Here is a 17,906-nt window from a genome sequence, read left to right on the forward strand (position 1 = left end):
TACTGCATTTGCAATGTACGTATAGATAATCAGATGATAGCTAGATGCAAAGGGAATAGGGTAAGTGCTATTTAAAAACCTGGTAAATCCTATTCAGGCTACATATTTTTTTTTTTTTTGGTAGGAAAGTTATGGCAAAATAAAGTTTAAGAAGAGGCTGATATTGGGCAGCATTCCTCATTCCACAGCTGGGTGGATCAGCCTGTGGTGCAGGCAGGGACACTGATTAACTATCCAGAGTGAAAGTGAGAGTAAGCTTCCCTTTGTCCCTCGGAAGGGACTTTCCAGCTGTGACATCCTCCCACCCCTCAGAGTTAACAAGGGAGCCAGAGGGCCTCTGGGAACTGGGTCAGTGGCAGCTCCAGCACAGTGCAGTTTAATTAAGCGAAGGAAAATGAGCAAGAGGGCAGGAACCCTGCGTGGCCAGCCGACAAAGCAGCTGGGGTTGAACAAGCAGATAAAGCTGCATTTCCACCTGCCCTAGTGAGCTGCCTCTGGATGTTCCCTGTAGCTTGGAAGACAGTCTCCATTGCCAAAGACAGCCCTGCAAGCTGTTCTGCTCCTGAACCTCTCCTTGCAAGATGGACTAGCCACATTTTCTTTCTGTAAAGCACACTTGCTTGGCTCTAATATTCCTCATAGGGCCAACAGTCCCACTTTTAGACTCAGCAATTGTCTTGCAAGAAATCTATTGCTGGGCTGATGTGGTCCAGCATAGCTTGGGGTATGCTTTCCTTGGCTTCTTTAGTGACCATCTTTAGAGCCTGTCAGGGAAAAAAAAAAAAACACAAACCCTAAAAAATCCCCTAGGGCTATGTCAAACCAGAACAAGGGAGAACTTCTGCTTTCAGACTGGGAATGTGAGATGAGCAACAAAGTTTGCACTCAAGAACTTTAGGTGGGAGTGGATTGAATATAAACCCTACTGAGGAATCTGGACCCAGATCCAAATTTACTGACAGCACAGGGTCAGTCAAAATCGCATCTTTATGTAGATGCATTGCTTTCTAAAACTGATTTTCGTTCAGTCAGTTTTCTGTGTCTCAGAATAATGTGAATGTGTTCCTCCTACCTCAACAATTGTTGGCAAGGAGACTTGGAGCATGGCAGCATCAGTGCTGGAAACAGAAACACCTGGGGAGTGTTCTCTGTTACTACCCCTCAGTTAATTGCACAAGAGCTGCACAGGCTCTGGTTTGTGTTGACTAATTAGCTGAGTAACAATCTCCTTTTGAATGTTCTTCCTGTTCTAGATCAAGAGTGAGACATACATTGATAAAATGACTTAACCAGCAGCAGTCATAGCAAGTGACTCATTGGCAGGGGCAGGAATTAACACCGAGTATGGTTAAATGCCTACTTTCTAGACCTCATGGCCTCATATTTCTAGTGCTCTTCTTCCTCTCCCAGCCTTTTTGCCTCTTGCCTGCTGCAGGATTTGTTACACGTGCAATTTCCAAGGTGACAATATCTGACCACTGCCCGGAAAATGAGACCTGTGTCCTTTGCTACAGACATCTGCGGAAGCATAAGGAAGCTAAAGTTCCTTTTGTTTCTTATCTTTTTGGAACATTTTACCATGTTGTGCCTGAGCTGGTGTGATGCCAGGTCTCCTCTGCTCCCATGCCTCCAGCATTGCACATGATGGAGATGTTAGCCTGTTCTCTAATGCTATTTTCTGTTTTTCTAGAAGCATCCTTGCTGCATTCTCCCTGAAGTGGGAATGCTCTGCCCATACCCACTGTTAGTACAATAGCATAATCAGATGTAAAAAAAAACCCCAGTGGGTGGGTTTTATAAATCCCAGTTCAGTATTCAGCAAGGTATAACATCTGTTGTGATCAATATTTTAGAGCAGGTCTGTTTGGTAAAAGTTACGGTAGAGCCTTTAGCTTCCTGCTGAATAGCTACATAATTCACAGGAGTGGCTCTAATCACTGTACACATCTTGCATTTGAAAGTAAGCAGAAAATTCAGAGTAATTCTGTAGAGAAGCAGTATAGCCAGCTGGATTGTGTTTCTTACAAGCTGCTGCACTGGGAATGAAGTACTTTCAGGTTTTTAGTGGCTCCTGAGGTATGCTGGAGTCAAATCTGGCAAAAAATGGTCTCTCTTATAATTTGTTTTTAATGATAATCTCTGATAATTTGTCTGGTAAGTGCTAGCAGTCAATGCAGAAATTCTACCCTTTAGTTTTAAAAGTCCGCAGAAATGGAACTATTGGATGTGTAGGCAGCGTGAGATGCCACGAAGGTTAAGGCAAAGAAACATTATGGTACCGGCAGGAAAATAAGGGATGTTTGCGCAAAGAACAACTGCTGCTGTAAGTCCGTCGTTAGGGCGCCGGGTGCAGCTGTGCAGCACCAGGTCCTACCCGGATACCGCGGTGAGGAGCGGGCTCTGCCCGCCACGGGCACGCCGGTGGCACCGGGCGGCCCCGGGGCGAGGCGGGCGCCCCGTCCGGGCTGGCGGCACCGGGGCTCCGCCCGCCCCGCCGCCTGCTCCTGTGCAGCGGCGGAGGCGGGCCGGCTCCTTCCCCCTCAGCGCCCGCTCCCGGCGCCTTTAAGCCGGCAACCGGGCCGGGCTGCGCGGAGTGCCGCCATGGCGGGGTGCCCGCGCTGGGCCGCCGTGCTGGCGCTGCTGGCGCTGCCGGTGCCGCCCGCCCTGCCCCGCCGCGCCGCCGACGGCTGTGCCGCCCGCGGGCTGTGCTGCCCGGGCCGCGACCCGGCCTGCCTCAGCGCCGGCGGCCGGCCCGACGGCTCCTACGGGCCCTGCTACTGCGACCAGGCGTGTGCCCGCACCCTCGACTGCTGCCACGACTACGCCGAGGCCTGCCCAGGTGAGTGGCCGGCGGGGCTGCGGCCGCTCCCGGCTCCGCCTGTCCCCGCTGCCTCCCGAGCTGAGCGGCACCTGCCTGCCCCCGGGGCTCCGGCTGCGTTTGAAAGCGCCGCCGGGCTCTGCTTTGCTCGCGGGAGAAGCGAGAGGGGCCAGGCGGGGATGCGGGTGGCCGAAGGAGGGATGCTGCAGGTGCTTGGCCTCCCCCTGAGGCTGTGGCGCTCGGAGATGCTGGAGTCCCCCGGGGCAGTGGGTGTCAGGGCGCGCCAGGATGCTGCAGTTTGCACAAGACAGAAATGTGAATTGGACGTTTGCTGACTGAGCCGGAATCCCCTAGTCCCTTTCCCTCCTGTGGACTGAATGACTATGGATGCGGTCAGATCCGCTGCTCCTGTGTGTCTGCATTTCCCTGCAAAAGGCATCGGCAGCTGCAGCGTGTGGCTGCGGTTCTGGCATTTGAGCGAGTGAGAGCCTGGACCGCAGTGCTGGTGTTGTGGAGTGCTGGGGTCCCCGGGCAGCGCTGCCTTCCAGGGGGGCGCAGCAGTGCTCCCTCCATAATCATGCTCAGCTAAAGTGCGGATGTGAGCTGAGGAGGTAAGTTATTTCAGAGCGGTGCGATCTCGTATTCCCTTCCCACAAACAGCATCCTCAAGGAGTCTCCTTTGCTCACATAATACCTTTTTCTTTAAACTTGCATAGCTGTGCCGTTGCAGAGTTTTCTCTCGGCGGATGGACAGACATTCCTATGATTTAATTGCCTTTTTCCTTTCAAGAGAGAGCTGGAAAATGAGTGGGAAATAAATTAATTCCAAAGCGGTTTAAACAAGCTGTGTCTGCGAATGAGGACAGGCTGTGTGGGTCTGGAGACCAACGACTCCCAAGTGCAGCAGCAAGCCATGGGGTCCCACAGACCTACTGCACCTCTGCCCCGGGACAGGGCACCCCGGGCTGTGGGGAGGGTGCAGCTCGGCTGTCCCGGTGTCGGGGCTGCCGGGGAGGGGTGCATTGGTGCTGGGTGCTTTTGCCCCCCAGTGCCTTTGACGTCTGAACGCGGTTGAGCTGTTGGCTGCTCCATCAGTACCGCTATGCCTGGATCCCGCTGCTCTCGGCGGTCACCTGGGATGACTGGGATAGACGGGAACCCCTCGTGTCTGTTCTTCATAACAGAGAAGGACAGTAAGAAGAGCGTGTTTGCGGGCCCTTGCTACGCCCGTGAGGGGTAGCAGAGGGACTCGCTGCTCCCTTCCCGTGCCGGGCACCTCGGAGCTCGGGCACCGCTCGGAGCTCAGCCCCGCTGCCAGCCCGCTGCCATCCTGTGGCTCACGGAGGAATTACAGCATCCAGCTTGCGGAGGGCTGGTGAGAAAGCTGGGTTTGTGCGGGATGGGATATTTCTGCGTTATTTCTTGTGATTCGTTTGTGCTGGATGTAAGGGACCCAATTCTACTTTGACTTGTATTGCCTTCGTTGCCTGGCCTTTTTTCAGTAGTTTGCTTTCTCCCAGTGCTAAAGAGCTACTTTATCAAACTGTCTTGAAAGTAAAATATTAAGGCAAAGGCATTAATGCCTGATGCTAAACAAAACTGAAAAGAGCAGAAGATTCCAGATAAATGAGATGCAGAAAAGGTTTATAATGTTGGGTAGCCTGCAGTTCAACCTGCAGTCTTTTTTTTGTGGTGCATTGCTGGATATATGAAATGGCTCAATTACTTAGATAATTGATTTAATTCCTAATCTTTGAATAGGTTTAAAGAGCTGTTTGTGGTGACTTCAGACAAAAAGGAAAAGCAATAGCGTTTGAAACATCTTCCTAAAGTTTCTGAAGACAAGGGCAGTTTCAAAGGAGGTTAATGCAATAATTAGGGGTTATCTGTGTGCCGTGGGAGAATAAATTGAGGTATCAATCTCAAGCTCCTTAGAAAAGCTGGGATTCACAACAGCTTTTAGCAGTTTACCTCCCAATGAAATCAGTGGCACTCAAGCTTTTGAATGTCTTTGTAAATTGAATTGGGACTGTCTGTTACTGTAAGGTGCTGAGCACGGTGGCTCTTAATGGATTTGAATGGGCTCATCCACATCTTTAAATTGAGCAGCAGATTAGTAGTGGAGCTGAATTCAGAACCGTGGAATTCCTCATGTCCATGCTCAGTGGGTCAAATTTTTCCACCCTTGTGTAGTTTGCCTCTTGAGTACCTGCAGGGACTTTGGTGGAAGCCAACTTGCAAGCGCAGCCCTTCTCTTAGTGTACGTGATGTGGTGGGTGCTGGCCTTTAGCTGGTCACTGTGTATGAGGCACCCGGTGGCTGAACCAGCAAGGCAGGAAACCTGATAAGACACATATTCACTGAAGTGGCTGGACATCGAGGTCCTTAAAAGTGCTGATGTGGTGTGTTGTCATACACTGGCCCAGTTCAGTCACAAGATACAGAAATGCATGGAGAGGGACTGTAGCCAACTGAGAATACATGCGGAAAAAAAAAAAGACTGGGCTGACCTGCAAGTGTTTTTCCCCAAAGGTATTGTTCTTGATGCTTAGGTTGTGTTGGTTAAATACGACTGACCAAGTGCATCACAGGCTGTTATTCCAGGTTGCCTTTGAAAGGGAGCAGCAGGTGAATGCTCTTGTGCTTGAGTGATTCCTGTGTTCTTCTTGATAGTTCCCTCAAAAGATTTGATCATATGAAACTCAACTGTGGGCATACTTGTGAGGAAGAGATGACAAAAGGGAATATATGACACAGGGAATGGTACCAGTGTGTTTCGGACTGAATGGATGGGATACTGAATGCTAAAGGAAGACATTTCTTCAGATACTTGGAGGCCACATCTTAGGAGTTTAGCACGGTGGATACCGTATGAGAGCAAGCAGGGATGCTCAGTGATGTGAAGATTTTTGAAGCATTACTTAGCGCAGTTCCCAAAATTTAAAGTCATGAGTCACATCCTCAAAATATTTTGAGATTGGTTCCCACGTGTACAAAGTGGAAGCTATTGTGTTGTATTTTGCTTCTTGAACTCAGCTCCAGCCTGCCATGCGATGGGCCGAACTCCATGGCTGGTAGTCGTTTGTTGTGTGAGATCTGACAAGAGAAGTCAGTAAGATTTTTAGGCCTTATCTGCATGAAATGTCTGCAACACTCTGTCTTTCCTCCTGCTCTTTATCTTCCTCTTCTCTTACCACTCAGTTTGACCTTGTCTAATTTTAACACTTTTTTCAGTTCATCTGGTGCAGGTCCTAGTTTGCAGGGGAGGCTTGCAGCAGTGTAGGCAGAGGGAGGTAAATCCCCATGTAGGCTATCGTAGAGGGCTGGAGCTTCTGGCCAGGTAATTTTCTGGGAGCAGAACTACTGGGAACTGCCCAACACAACTGTGGGACAGGTGTGAAATAAGGAAGGTTGTACTGAGCTGTGTCAAAAAGTGTCTTTTCTGGAGAAGGCACATCACTGCCATCATTTCTGTAACCTTCCACATCCCTGTTTGTTACTGTTCTTGCAGTTATCCCCTGTGTGGTATCTCAGTGGAGTGGCTGGAGTGGCTGCGCAGAGCCTTGCAAGACAACGTATCGTGTTCGGAGGAGGCATGTCATCCAGGAGCCCAGGAACGGAGGAGAGGCATGCCCTCCTCTGGAGGAGAGAGCCGGCTGCGTGGAGTACTGGACTCGGCAAGGAACAGAGTGCAAACAGTCCCTGAGTAAGTCCCCTGAAAATGTAAGTGTCTGGGCAATCGGGGGGAGGACCCTTGTTTGGGTCAGCAGAGTTGATTTTTCTTTATCTGAAAAGGGCTGTTTTTGGACACCAGCGTGTTTGCTCGGGGCCTGTCTGGTGCAGCTGAGAGCTGAACGCTTCACACAGGCGCTTGGAGATATCCTTCCTGGGACAGTATTTAGCCGTAGTGCCTGCTCTTCGCTGTGGTCTGCTGTGTTTCAGAAGTGAAATATTACAGACATGTTGTCGTCTCACTTATACAAGTGTAAATCTCTGGCAATTTTGATAGAGTTGGTAGATTTATGCCTGTTTAAAACTTCTGTAAGTGGGTGTTGAGCACTTCTTTTTTTTTTTAACTTTTTTTTTTTTTATTTCATGAGTCATCTGCAAAAAGTCATGAACGAGCAATACCCATCAAAGGCTCTCTGATGGAGCAGAGTACAGGCAAAGACCTCCAACTAGTTTCTGGAGAAAAGGCCTTTTGATTTGAGTTTGCTCAAATCAACTTTTTGAGTTTGCTCAAATCAACTTTTTATGACATACCTTTACTGATTTTTAGAAGAACTGTTCATAACTTTTTGCTGGTATTTTTGTGTCAAAATCTGCCCAGTGTGGAAGTTAGCTACAACTGGCTTCTTCAAACCTGTTGAGAGTTGGGATTAAGCAAATGTTGCCTCTCGCTCTGTCTTCTGGTGTGCCTGGTAAGTAGACTTGCTCTGCTCAGGCGAAAATCTGGCAACAATACAGATTCCCTTTTCAGTGAAATGGTTGATGGTCACAGACGATATGAAAATACAAAGTTAGATTTTTTTTTTTTTTTTTTTTGTCTCCTGCTAGACTTAAAACCATATGACATTAAAGGCTCATCTTTACTGGTTTGCAGATGTAAACAGCCTTAGTGTGGTATTGCCACTTACACTATGTACTCTTTCTATTTGATATACACAGTCCCAGCATCAATAACAACAGGAGGATTTGGAAGAGCGAGGCAAAAAAGAGCTGCAGCTGATGGGAATGAAAGAATAGGGTAAGTCGAAGGCTCAGCACAGGGGCACAGTCATACTGCACCTTCGGTGCCTCTCTGGTTGCAGTTTTGGGCCCAGCTTTTCGCTGATGGGAACTGGTGTTTCCCAGCAGAAGAAGGACGTTTCACTAGAGCAGGGTGCTGCTCTTCTCAGCGACAGCAGTGTCTGTGGTGCATCTGAAGGCTGTGGGTCTGCCTCAGTGTAAGGCTGGTACAAGACTGAAATTCATCTCTTTGTTCCTGGCATCGTTGCTGTTTAAGATCATGTGATCAAAAGCCAAAGACCTTTCACTTCAGCTCCTCCCAATGTGGAATCTGGGGTGGCTTGCATTTTTTTATATAAATGGGTTAAATTCTCAGGGGGCAGAGTTTGCTATCCTGTTGCATGGAAAGCACGTTCCCTTCCCATTTCAGCCCCCTTCGCTGTAACGCTGCCTGTTTTCCCCTGTAGCACTGTTGCACAGCACAGGTACAGGCAGTGCTGTGCAGAAAGCTCTCTGTTGTGTTTTGCCTTTGGAGACACAGCCACCTCTGTGTGTGCTGCTCTGCCTCCAGGCTGGTGCCTCAAACACAGGGGAGCTGGCATCAGCCTTCCTGGCACTCTTCTTTCCCAGTTGGGCTCATCATTAGCAGCGACACAGTGCTGACGGGAAAGGTTATCTTCCACCCTGTAACCCCTTGAACACAGCTTTGCAAGCTGATTATTCTCCAGAGGATCTTATTGCAGTCCGTGGTGTTTTGCCTGCTTCTTGAGAGCTGCTATTCCTGTAAACACCATGTAGAGTTTCCTGGAGCCGCTCTTGCAGCATGAAGCAGCCATGCACTTGTTGATTTGTTTCCCCCCATGCTGTTGTACTTGTAAGTATTCCATAGCACATGGGTGCATCCATCTCCCGCGCTTAAGTGTCTGAAGGAAAGAGCGTCTGTTCACCCTGAGCCTCCCTTGGACTCCTCATTAGTTGAGCCTTCTCCCTGTAAAATCGAAAAATGTGAACACAGCTCTGTTGCACACATTTAGATAAGACGAGGAAGCAAACTGCTCGCATGGTTCAGTGTGCTACTTGAAGGTGTTTGGAAATCCCTGTGATGAGTGATACAGAACCAGTCTAGACCAGAACCGAGTTCTCTGCTGTGTTTAACCAATTCTCTGTGTGACGATTACTGAACTTCCTTGGTTCCTTCCCCTCCAAACAGGGCCAGTTCTTTTGGGCTTTCCTCTCAGGTTTGGATAATATCAGAAGCACAGAAAAGTCTGAACAGGGCAGAAGTGCTGTTTCAATCCGGTAGTCCTCCCTCTGAGATATGACAACCTCACTCTGTCTCTTAGGAGGAAGATTGTCACAAGGAAAATTTTCACAGGCTGAATCTTGGCTCCTGTTGCAAGTTGCCCTACAAAACCCATTATAAGTAACTGAGAGTAGATGATACTGTGGTCAGCAAATGGATACCAGACTGTTGAATTTTTTTTGGCTTTAGTGAAATGCTTGACCAATCTGTCTCTGTTTGTAAAAACAGATGCCAGTAATACCTGCTATTATTTGATATGTCAGTTGAAAACACTAGCAAAGTAGCTTTATTCCCCATTTAACCGTGTCAGAATGCAGGTACACCACATGTCCTGGTTTTAATGACCTTGGGGGTGTGTATGAGGGTTGGTTTGGTTTTGTTTTTTTTTTTTTGATTAGCGAACTGTGGTCACCCAGTTTAGTCTGGCTCTTCGAGTCCCCTGCAGGACTCTAATCGGTTATTTTGATTGCAGGTACTGTGTCGAATTCCAGCTTGTGGCCATCACGCCGGGCTGCTTGCGCAGCCACCACTCATACACTCACTGGATGCAGTATCTCAGGGAGGGCCACACTGTCTGCGTGGAGTGTCAGCCCCCGGCTTTGGACTCCAGAAGTCTACACTGTTACGGAGATGGAAGTGGAAGCAAGAAGTAAGAGTTTCAGCTTTTGTTTTCATGTTGAATTTTTCATTCTTCTCCCTTGATCTATTCCAGTTTCATAATGCGCTGTGCACAGCTCTCTGGAGCATTGTACATATATTAACTGGTCTTTGTTGCATACCATGAATTTCTTGCAGAGATGTAATGACCTGGTGAAGCTCACATATTAAACTAGTGCAGAGCCAGGACTGAAGTGTGGGAGTCCCTGCACTTAGTCTGCTAAATCTCACTGACTTTTAAGTGGCAAGTTGTGAAGTTTTTTTGTTTTAAAGACAGTCCAGCCATGCTTCTAAGGTTAACAATCCTGTCAGATGTCAAATAAAACCAAATTTGTTTCTGATTTTTAAGCACTGGGGATTTTGTTTCTATGAGTGACCCTTCATGAGTATTTCTGGTGGGTTGGAGCTGGCTTAGGGACTTGTGCTATGTGCTGGCACCTGAAGTTGGATGGAAGCACTGTTAAGTCTTTGCACTTTCAGCATCCTTTCCCTGGAAAGCTGAAGAAGCTTTGAGACGATCGATGGGGACCACCCAGGTTGTACAAATTGGGTATACTCCAGCAAAGACGGAGGGAATGGCTCGAAGCTGAGAAACACATCTGTGGCAGAGACAGCAGCAGAGCAGTCCTGGCTCCCAAGCTTCTGCTGCGGTCACTGGAGGCACAGCTTCTGCACTGCTGTTATCCTGCTACTCTTAACCCCACTGTTAGTTTATTAAAGGCATCCTCTGAAACTGCTTGGCAGCTCTGCCTGAGAAAATCATTGCCCATCAGTGCTTGACAGGGGTATTTTAAAAACCTATATAAATGTTGAACTAGGCATGTTCATTTGAATTGGAAACTCAAAACTAGGATTGTCAGGCCTCATGCACACAGTGTATTGCACTACCAAGACTGCCAATAATGGTCTTTTTAGGCAGGGTTTGTCTCAGGCTTTTAGTAAGAGGAAGTCACGTTATGAGTCTTTTCCTTCCCTGCTTCAGCGTGCTATGTACAAGGGTTCCAAAAGCTTTCAGATAAAGAAGAAAAAAATCTTAACTGGTGTGGCCAGGAGTAGCTCTTGCCTGCATTCAACATATAAATGATTACAAAAGCTTACAAAAATGTTATTTTACTAAAACCCTGAAGCCAGACAGGAACATCAGATTAAGCAAACTAAAAAACTATATTCACGAATTCTGTTCCTCATTAGGCTGCAAAAAGAGGCGTGGGGGAATTTTTGTTCACCTGATCTGGCGAACAGTAATGTACATGGAATGGAAGCACAAAGAAAATGGGACTGTGTCCCCTAGGAATGGTGATCTGATCATCAGGTGTTGGCAGGGTGAAGGCTGGAGAGGGATAGTGATGATTGATTCAGGGTGAATGGTGACTGGTTCACTGAAGTCAGGACTCAGCCCACGTCCCCACACATGGTTTAAATCCCTCCCAGTAGAGCAGAGCCTTGCTGTAGGTCTGTAAGATGAGCTGCTGGGTCCATTTCATTGTGGGAATGTGAGAGCCAGCAGGGAAACCAACTTTTAGCACAGTGAACTTTTACCCCTCCAGCATTAGTGCCTATAATGTCACATGAAGTCATGTCTGTGGCGTTTTCTAGGTGGGTATGAGCTCTCTGAGTGTGCCAAGCTGAGGTACTCTGTGTGTGTTCACTTGGGTTCATTGGCAGGGTCATAACATAGGCTTGGAGGACAGGCAGGGCTGGCCTGAGCAGTGGACAAAGCTCCTGTCTACAAAAGGCAGTGGAGACGCACTTCAGGCCTCCTTTAACCAGGGGTGCTGGGCAGCTTTGTCAGAGATGAATGTGTGACTGGCAGGTGGAACATGAGTGATGTCTCTGGTCTGCAGCTTCCTCATCCTCTGTGTGTGTGCAAAGCCTCCATTACATTTCAAAGATTTACATGAATCTTTTAGATAACTCCCGTGTATCCCCTAGATAGGTAACCTCTGGGGCACGGTCTGATGTTCTTTATCACTCTGTGACCTTACAGTGGTGGATCAAGGAGATTGTAGTCCAGGACTGGGTACCTTGCTTGAGTTACTCGATATTAACATCTCAGGTGCAAGTATTTACTATAGGTACTCTTTATATCAGCAGAGCTATCCCCTAATTTGTTTCTAGGAATAATATACTTTTTTTACTGGGATGCATGGTGGAAAAAACTGACCTCCGTGATCTCTGAGAAGAAATTGGACTGTTGATGGGGACAGCCATTGAGTGGGATGAGGGAAATGTCTGTGAAAAGGCTTCTGCCTTCTGTTAGAGTAAGTGGCCATATCTTAGCATGCAGCCTCGCAGGGGAGCAGTGCTGTGAGGGGGTTGCACGGTGAGCTCCTTGGGCTGGGATCACTGCCAGATGTGGAGGCCATAAACATAAATGTGATGCTTGTAAAGAAAGGTGGAAGAAGATGGGAAAGCAACTAGTGCCCTGAGAAAGAGGATGGTGGGAGCCAAAGCTGATGCCAGAGCCTAGGATGCAGCATGTGAGGGGTGTGCCTAGATCTGCTCACGAGCCTCTGGCTGTACGCTCTGAACACCCTTGTTTTGAATTTTTGCCTGCATAACTCTGCCGGTCGCCCTGCCAGGGAGACGCGGACAGTTGGCCGGTGACCTTGGAGCGGTGGTTACGCCGGCTGCCCTGTGCCATGGCGTGCTGGCCGGGTCCCTGGTGCCACTGGCTGGGGCTGCGCGGGGACGCGTGCACAGCTGCTGCTGTCCCACCGTGCCTGTGCTTTGCTTCTCGCCCTGTCAGTTCGGCAGCTTGTGCCAGTGTTCATCTTCCCCAGATATTGTTCCAAGAGTGACTCTCAGGAAGGAAAACATCTGACAGAGTTTAAAATAAACTCAGCGATGCTGGTGTATTTTGATGAGTATTTCCTAATTATCTTCTTGTGTCTAAGTGGAGTCTGGCTTAGAAAGGCTTCAAGTTAGAGAGAGATGCTTGTTATCTGTGCCTTCCACCTGTCTCCCATTCTGTAGAAGATGCTGCTTCATTTTAACCCCTGTTATGCAAGCTCAGGAGGTTTCCCAAAGTCCTTGATTTATGGCCAGATCTGTGGCCATCAGCTGAGGACAGCTAGGATAATCTAGCTTGCATTGGCTTCCTACTTCTAGAAGGTTATGAGATAAACAAGGCAGAGCATCGAGCTGGGAAATTGTTCTGTTAATTTTGGATCATCTTCTGAAAGATCTACAAATAAAGCACAGACTTGACATCTGTGAAATCGTTACTCACCCTATGTCTAGGAGGATCAGCTGCTCTTCATCATCTGGATCAAGATGTGGTGGTTGTAGCACATAAATGGCCAGACTGCAGTGCTTTATGCCCGTGCTCATGGGGTGGAGGGAGAGAGAGGATGGATGGACTGGATTTGTAGCGAAGTCAGTATTTGCCTTCCCCACCAGCAACATGCGAGTAAGCAAGTTTAGCTTATGTGTTTAAGGAGTAAAAGCTTTTAAAGGTAAAGCTGCCGCCCAGAGTTTTGAAGGGTATGGGACCGCTCTGCGTGCAGCCTGCTTTATCTGGGATCTTAATCCTCCCTCTGCAGATTCTGGTATTTTGAAATGACCCCAAGCCGAAAGAAAAATACAGCAAGCCTTTTTCAACCATGCGTGATGCATAAAACCCTGCTCTGGAGCATGACATCTCCTTAAACCAGGGCAGGGTTATCTTTGTGAAGCTAGAGCAATAATTCCAGTTTCCACAGAACTATAAAACAAGCAGAAGTTAGAGGTCTGTTGGGCTATTCTATAGGCAGCTCTCTGCACAGGGCAAGAGTTGATCCGATTGTGGTATTTGTGCTTCTCCAAAGGTCTGAGCTGGGACACACTCATGTGAGGAATTGCCTTAAACCACTAAATGCTAAGATTTGGGAAAGGGCACAGTGCTATAGCAAAATTTCAGTTTCTGTGGCCGCCAGGTCAGCATTGCTTGGGCAGCCACTGACTGAAAAATGGCCTGTGGATGTGCTTGGTTGTTTTAATAGGATATTTCTCTGTTCAGATCTGGTCAATGTATTGAGAGACTGCCTGGGAGAAAAGATGTTGGTTGGGTGTTTTTTTTGTCTTCTACTTAAGAGGCCTGTGAGTAACCTGGTTCCAGCACTTGTGGGTCTGGTACCTCCAGCCAGCTGCCATCCAGAAGCCGTGTTAGCGTGTAGCTCTTAGCAAGGTGGAAAAGCTTAGGCAAGTGTTCCACTAACGTGGTTATCCAGAGATGCTCATGTCCCTGCACCTGCTTGCACGGACATGTGCTGTGTGTTGTGTGCTAGGTACTTATTCCACATCTCGATGGCTGTGGGTGGCAATAGAGATCTGCCTGCTGAGAAGGGAGCATGGTGTTATGAAGAAAGATGGAGAAAGAGGTGTTTTGCCCACTTTGCAACATGTCAAGTGTTTCAGTAAAGGTTATGGGGATGTCGATGTGCTTTGTGAGTTGTTGCCTGCAATGCTGGGCACCTTGAGGTTCTTTCCATCCAGTGTTCCTGACTGATTGTGGCTTTACCTCACGCTATTATAATCCTGTGGGGTCACTGTGGTTGCCGCTTCTTTACAGCAGTAGAAAGGCAGAATTGGGTCCGTGAAGTGAAAATTGGTGTTAGCAAAGTAAAAAGGATTTACTGGGTGATTTAAGTCCTCATCGTGCAAGTGCTTTCCCTGCAGCAGAGGTGCAACATATTAACTTTTTCCTTCTTACAATTGTGTTTCAGGAATCAGCTGTTGCACTGGCAGGCAGTGGGGAACCCTCTATGCAAGGGAACCTGGAAGAGAATTCGCCAGCTAGATACTTGCTCCTGTCCTTCTGTTCACAGCTTCTTGTTCATCTAACTTCTCCTGGCAGTCCCAGCAAGCCAGCGCTGTGATGGCTTGTTTGGCACCGACGTGCAGCAGCAGTAGGAACCACAACCAAAACAATGACTTCTCCATGTCAGAGGCTACGCCACTTTCAAGAGGTTGCTGTTTGTACTGTGGCATCCTGAATCCTTTTGTCCGTGTGTAGTCCTCGATTTCCAAAGAAATTGGGCTGGCTGTGAAGTGCCAGTCTCTTTCTGCCTGACTATCCCTGAGAGAGGCCTGTTGGACCCTGATGACTTCTTGCAAATTCCTCCTTTCTTGAGAAGAACGAGAATTCACCAAATAAGAAATCAGACAAAAAAGACCATATGAACCCAGATTTAATTACTATTTTTCTAAAGTCTCAGTGAAGAATCAATAATGCAAAATAAATTAACTCAAATGCCTTCTTTTCATGGAAACGGCACTTCTTCATGGATGCTTCCTGCTTGTGTTTATATATCATTTCCTTTCCTTTTGTTTTGGCCCTCCCTGGTCTCATCATTTCATATTGATCCTCAGTCTTACAGAGGGTTGATCTTGTGCTGCTGAGATAATGGCAAAACTTAGAAATGAGCCTGTTCAAATCTGTGAGAATTGAAAGTACAAGGGATAAATGGGCCCTTGGACTTCAGGTTTCAAGGAGCGTATCCAAGTTGCCCCAAAAGGCAGTGCAGTCTTGGGGCTGTACCATAAGGACTAGCTATAGCCTTGTATTTTTGACTGGAAAATATTTGAAATATTTTCTTTATATTCTGCTGATTTATATTCATACTTTTCTCAAATGAAAATAAAGGAGACTGGAGACATTCTCCCAGTGTGTCTCTATTTGATTAATCTATGTAGTGGCATCTCTTTAATGCCTGAACCTGCCTAATTTCTTCCAGCCATCCTTGCCACTGACTCCTCTGCTCCTGCAGGTAAGGCTGGAGGAAAAGTTGCTGCTGTCCAGTTCCAGAACTACTCAGGATTTACAGATGGAAGTCCAACAGCATGATCTACCACTGTGCAGAAGTGGATGTGATACTTCTGTAAATATACACCTACTTCTGAATCTGCTTAAACAAAATTACAGAAAGGACTTGTGCTGTGTGGCAGAGCGCAGCAGTGGTGAGCATCTTGGTAATTAAATTTGTCAAAACCCAGCTGAGAGGCTGGGGGTGGCTCTAGAAGAGCATTTTAGTGCTGAAGTCCGAGTCTAGTCTAGATTTGGATCGTGAAACCCATCTAATGACCGTGCTGAGGGTCTTTAATGGAAACATTAAAGGGCACTGTGGATACGCACTTGAGATGCTTAGAGGTGTGTGCAGTACGGTGATGAGAGGTCTGGAAGTGCCCGATGCCTCTTGGCCAGTACAGTAGGGATTTGAGAGCAAGGCTCTGCTTTTCGTTTTATGTTACAAGCTGTCTCTGTGGATTAATGACTCACAGTGGGGTGATCTCATCCCAGAGTAGCAAAGTTTTAAGGAAAAAAAAAAAAGGTCTGTACTTCACAGTCTGATGTTATCTATAACTAACTTGTGGCCCACTCAGGAGTACTCGCTGGTTTGTGAGCAGGGGGATGTGATCCGCTGAGAGATGGCTTGGGAATAAATAACTAGAGTACATAATTTCATTTTTTGCAGTGAGGAATTTCTATCAAGCTGGAAGCCAGTTTCATTTTCTTGGTGGAGATACATAATCATAGTAGCATTTAGTCGTTGGAAGGTTTTCTTTGTCCTGCAGAAGCCCCGTATTGGGCTCTCTTTTGAGTCCTGCTTGTGAGACAGCTGTGATACTAAACTAGTAAGCACAAAATAGTCTGTTCCTACGGCCAACAACTTGTTGGTCAGGGTTTTCTTTGCTGCTGCCTCATCCCTGAGAGCTGACAACATGAGATCCTAACAAGAGCTGCTAATGGTGGCATGGTGGGACTTCCAGTCTTTTGCTTCTGTCACAGTAGCCTAGGGATGCAAGAGTATGAAAGAATTAGCCCCTGAGGGACCCTCATAGCAGCTATATTTCTACACAGGCTCCATCACTTGATGAAACAAGAAATTGCAAATGTCTCAGTGCATCAGCACATCCTCAAAAGGACTGTGCAGTGTGCTGGCTTCACCTCCACACCTTGGGTGACTGTGCAAATAAACCCTGTTGGTAAATTCTTGGGGAAAGGAAGGAGAGATGCAAGTATGTGTGAGAAAGAAAAAGAGAGAGCAAGAGTGAGCCTTTTAAGTAGAAGATGATAATGAAGCTGTCAGATCACTTTCCTTGCAAATGAAGATTAGCTTCTGGTGTAGACACATACAGGGTCCTGCCTGTTTCCCTCTAGGGCTTTATCACCGTCCATCATCATAACCTCCATAATTTCTACTGCCTGAGTTCTGGGAAAGATAAGACTATTAGAAATCCAAGAAAAATACTCCTGAAAAATGGCTTTGCACAGTAAACAAGCAAGGCAGCCTCACATTGAGGAGAGGCTGTTCACTGGAGATGACAGCTGTTCCCATGACAACGCTAAAAACCTTTTACCATTGGGTATCAACAGGAGAACATCTCCCACGGCAAGTACACGAAGCCAGGAGCTTAGTCCTCTTCTTCCATAAATCATCCTTTTGGCCACCAGTAATGAGGATCTGCCAGTTGCGCACGTGCAGCTCCACCTTCCAGGCAGCAGCCTGGCTCCAGATGAAGGGAAGAGCAAAGGAAGCTAAAGCACCAGAGAGCTGAATTCATTTAAAAGAAAAATTAAGCTCAACTGATGCTTCTACACTTCCCTCTGCTCTCCAGCTGAGGATCACAATTTTGAATGATGAAAAGCTGAGCAAAAATCCAGAACATGTGATTCTCTGTGTTGTAGAGAGATCTGTCATCGTCATGGGATGGAGAGAGAGGGAGGCCCTGGGAGAATTCACCCTAACCCTGTAGTGGCCAGCCTGTGATTCATCGGTTTTCTTCTGCATTTGAAACAGAAGTTGGTAAAAAAAGATTTTTTCACCATGGGCTCTTCATTAGGCCTATGAGCTCCCTGAGTGTCACGATATGTGGGTCTGAGCTTTTCTGAGGAAAAAAAGACTGAAAATTTGCCCAGAAAGCTCAGGAACCAAAGGTAAAGGAAAAGAACATCAAAATACTGTAATTTTCTTAAAAACCCTTGTTGCTCTAAAGACAAACTTATTTTTTCTTTTGCTCAGTGGCCAGAGGAATTGAGCACATTCTGCTTGAATGGTAGGAGTTAGCAATGCTTCTCCATAAAGAAGACTGTTCTGTTATCTTTAGCTTTTCAAACCTATTTTTTTTTAATCCTTCATTTTGGGTATTTTGAGTATTTAAACATTAAGATCATGGACTCTTTTTTTTCTTTTTTTTTTTTTTCCCTGAAGTTTTTTCTGAAGTCCTTTCCAGTTATAAAATTAGTTGCTTGGTGGTAGTCGTGATACTGCAAGTGGAGGAGTAGAGGTGAGAAAGGAGAGGAGAGTCTGAACCAGCAGAGATTATTCTGTTTTCTAAATATGTCTCTTGCAGCTTAAAACCACAAACCAAAATATTAGCAAGAGAATTTTTTATTCTTTTTTAAACACTGTGGTGGCT

General features: G+C 47.0%; 1 protein-coding gene across 1 annotated transcript; it reads left to right on the forward strand.

Moving 5' to 3' along the window:
- Nucleotides 1-2,601: 2,601 nt before the first annotated feature.
- On the forward strand, nucleotides 2,602-14,703 carry LOC104374295 (somatomedin-B and thrombospondin type-1 domain-containing protein-like). Its single transcript, XM_086622997.1, has 5 exons — nucleotides 2,602-2,839; nucleotides 6,330-6,524; nucleotides 7,487-7,565; nucleotides 9,322-9,498; nucleotides 14,213-14,703. Exons 1-5 carry the CDS (start codon nucleotides 2,602-2,604, stop codon nucleotides 14,328-14,330), a joined length of 807 nt encoding a protein of 268 aa, XP_086479123.1. The 3' UTR covers nucleotides 14,331-14,703.
- The last annotated feature ends 3,203 nt before the right edge of the window (nucleotides 14,704-17,906 follow it).

Source organism: Tauraco erythrolophus, chromosome 18 (genome assembly GCF_009769465.1).
Source record: "Tauraco erythrolophus isolate bTauEry1 chromosome 18, bTauEry1.pri, whole genome shotgun sequence".
NCBI classification, from domain to species: Eukaryota; Metazoa; Chordata; class Aves; order Musophagiformes; family Musophagidae; genus Tauraco; species Tauraco erythrolophus.

Bases quoted from the DNA above. Each gene is read 5' to 3' on its own strand.
- LOC104374295 (XM_086622997.1), top strand. From the start codon at position 2,602: ATGGCGGGGTGCCCGCGCTGGGCCGCCGTGCTGGCGCTGCTGGCGCTG. The intron at 6,525-7,486 runs GTAAGTCCCCTG...TGATATACACAG, and splicing joins AGAGTGCAAACAGTCCCTGA to TCCCAGCATCAATAACAACA. The intron at 9,499-14,212 runs GTAAGAGTTTCA...ATTGTGTTTCAG, and splicing joins GATGGAAGTGGAAGCAAGAA to GAATCAGCTGTTGCACTGGC.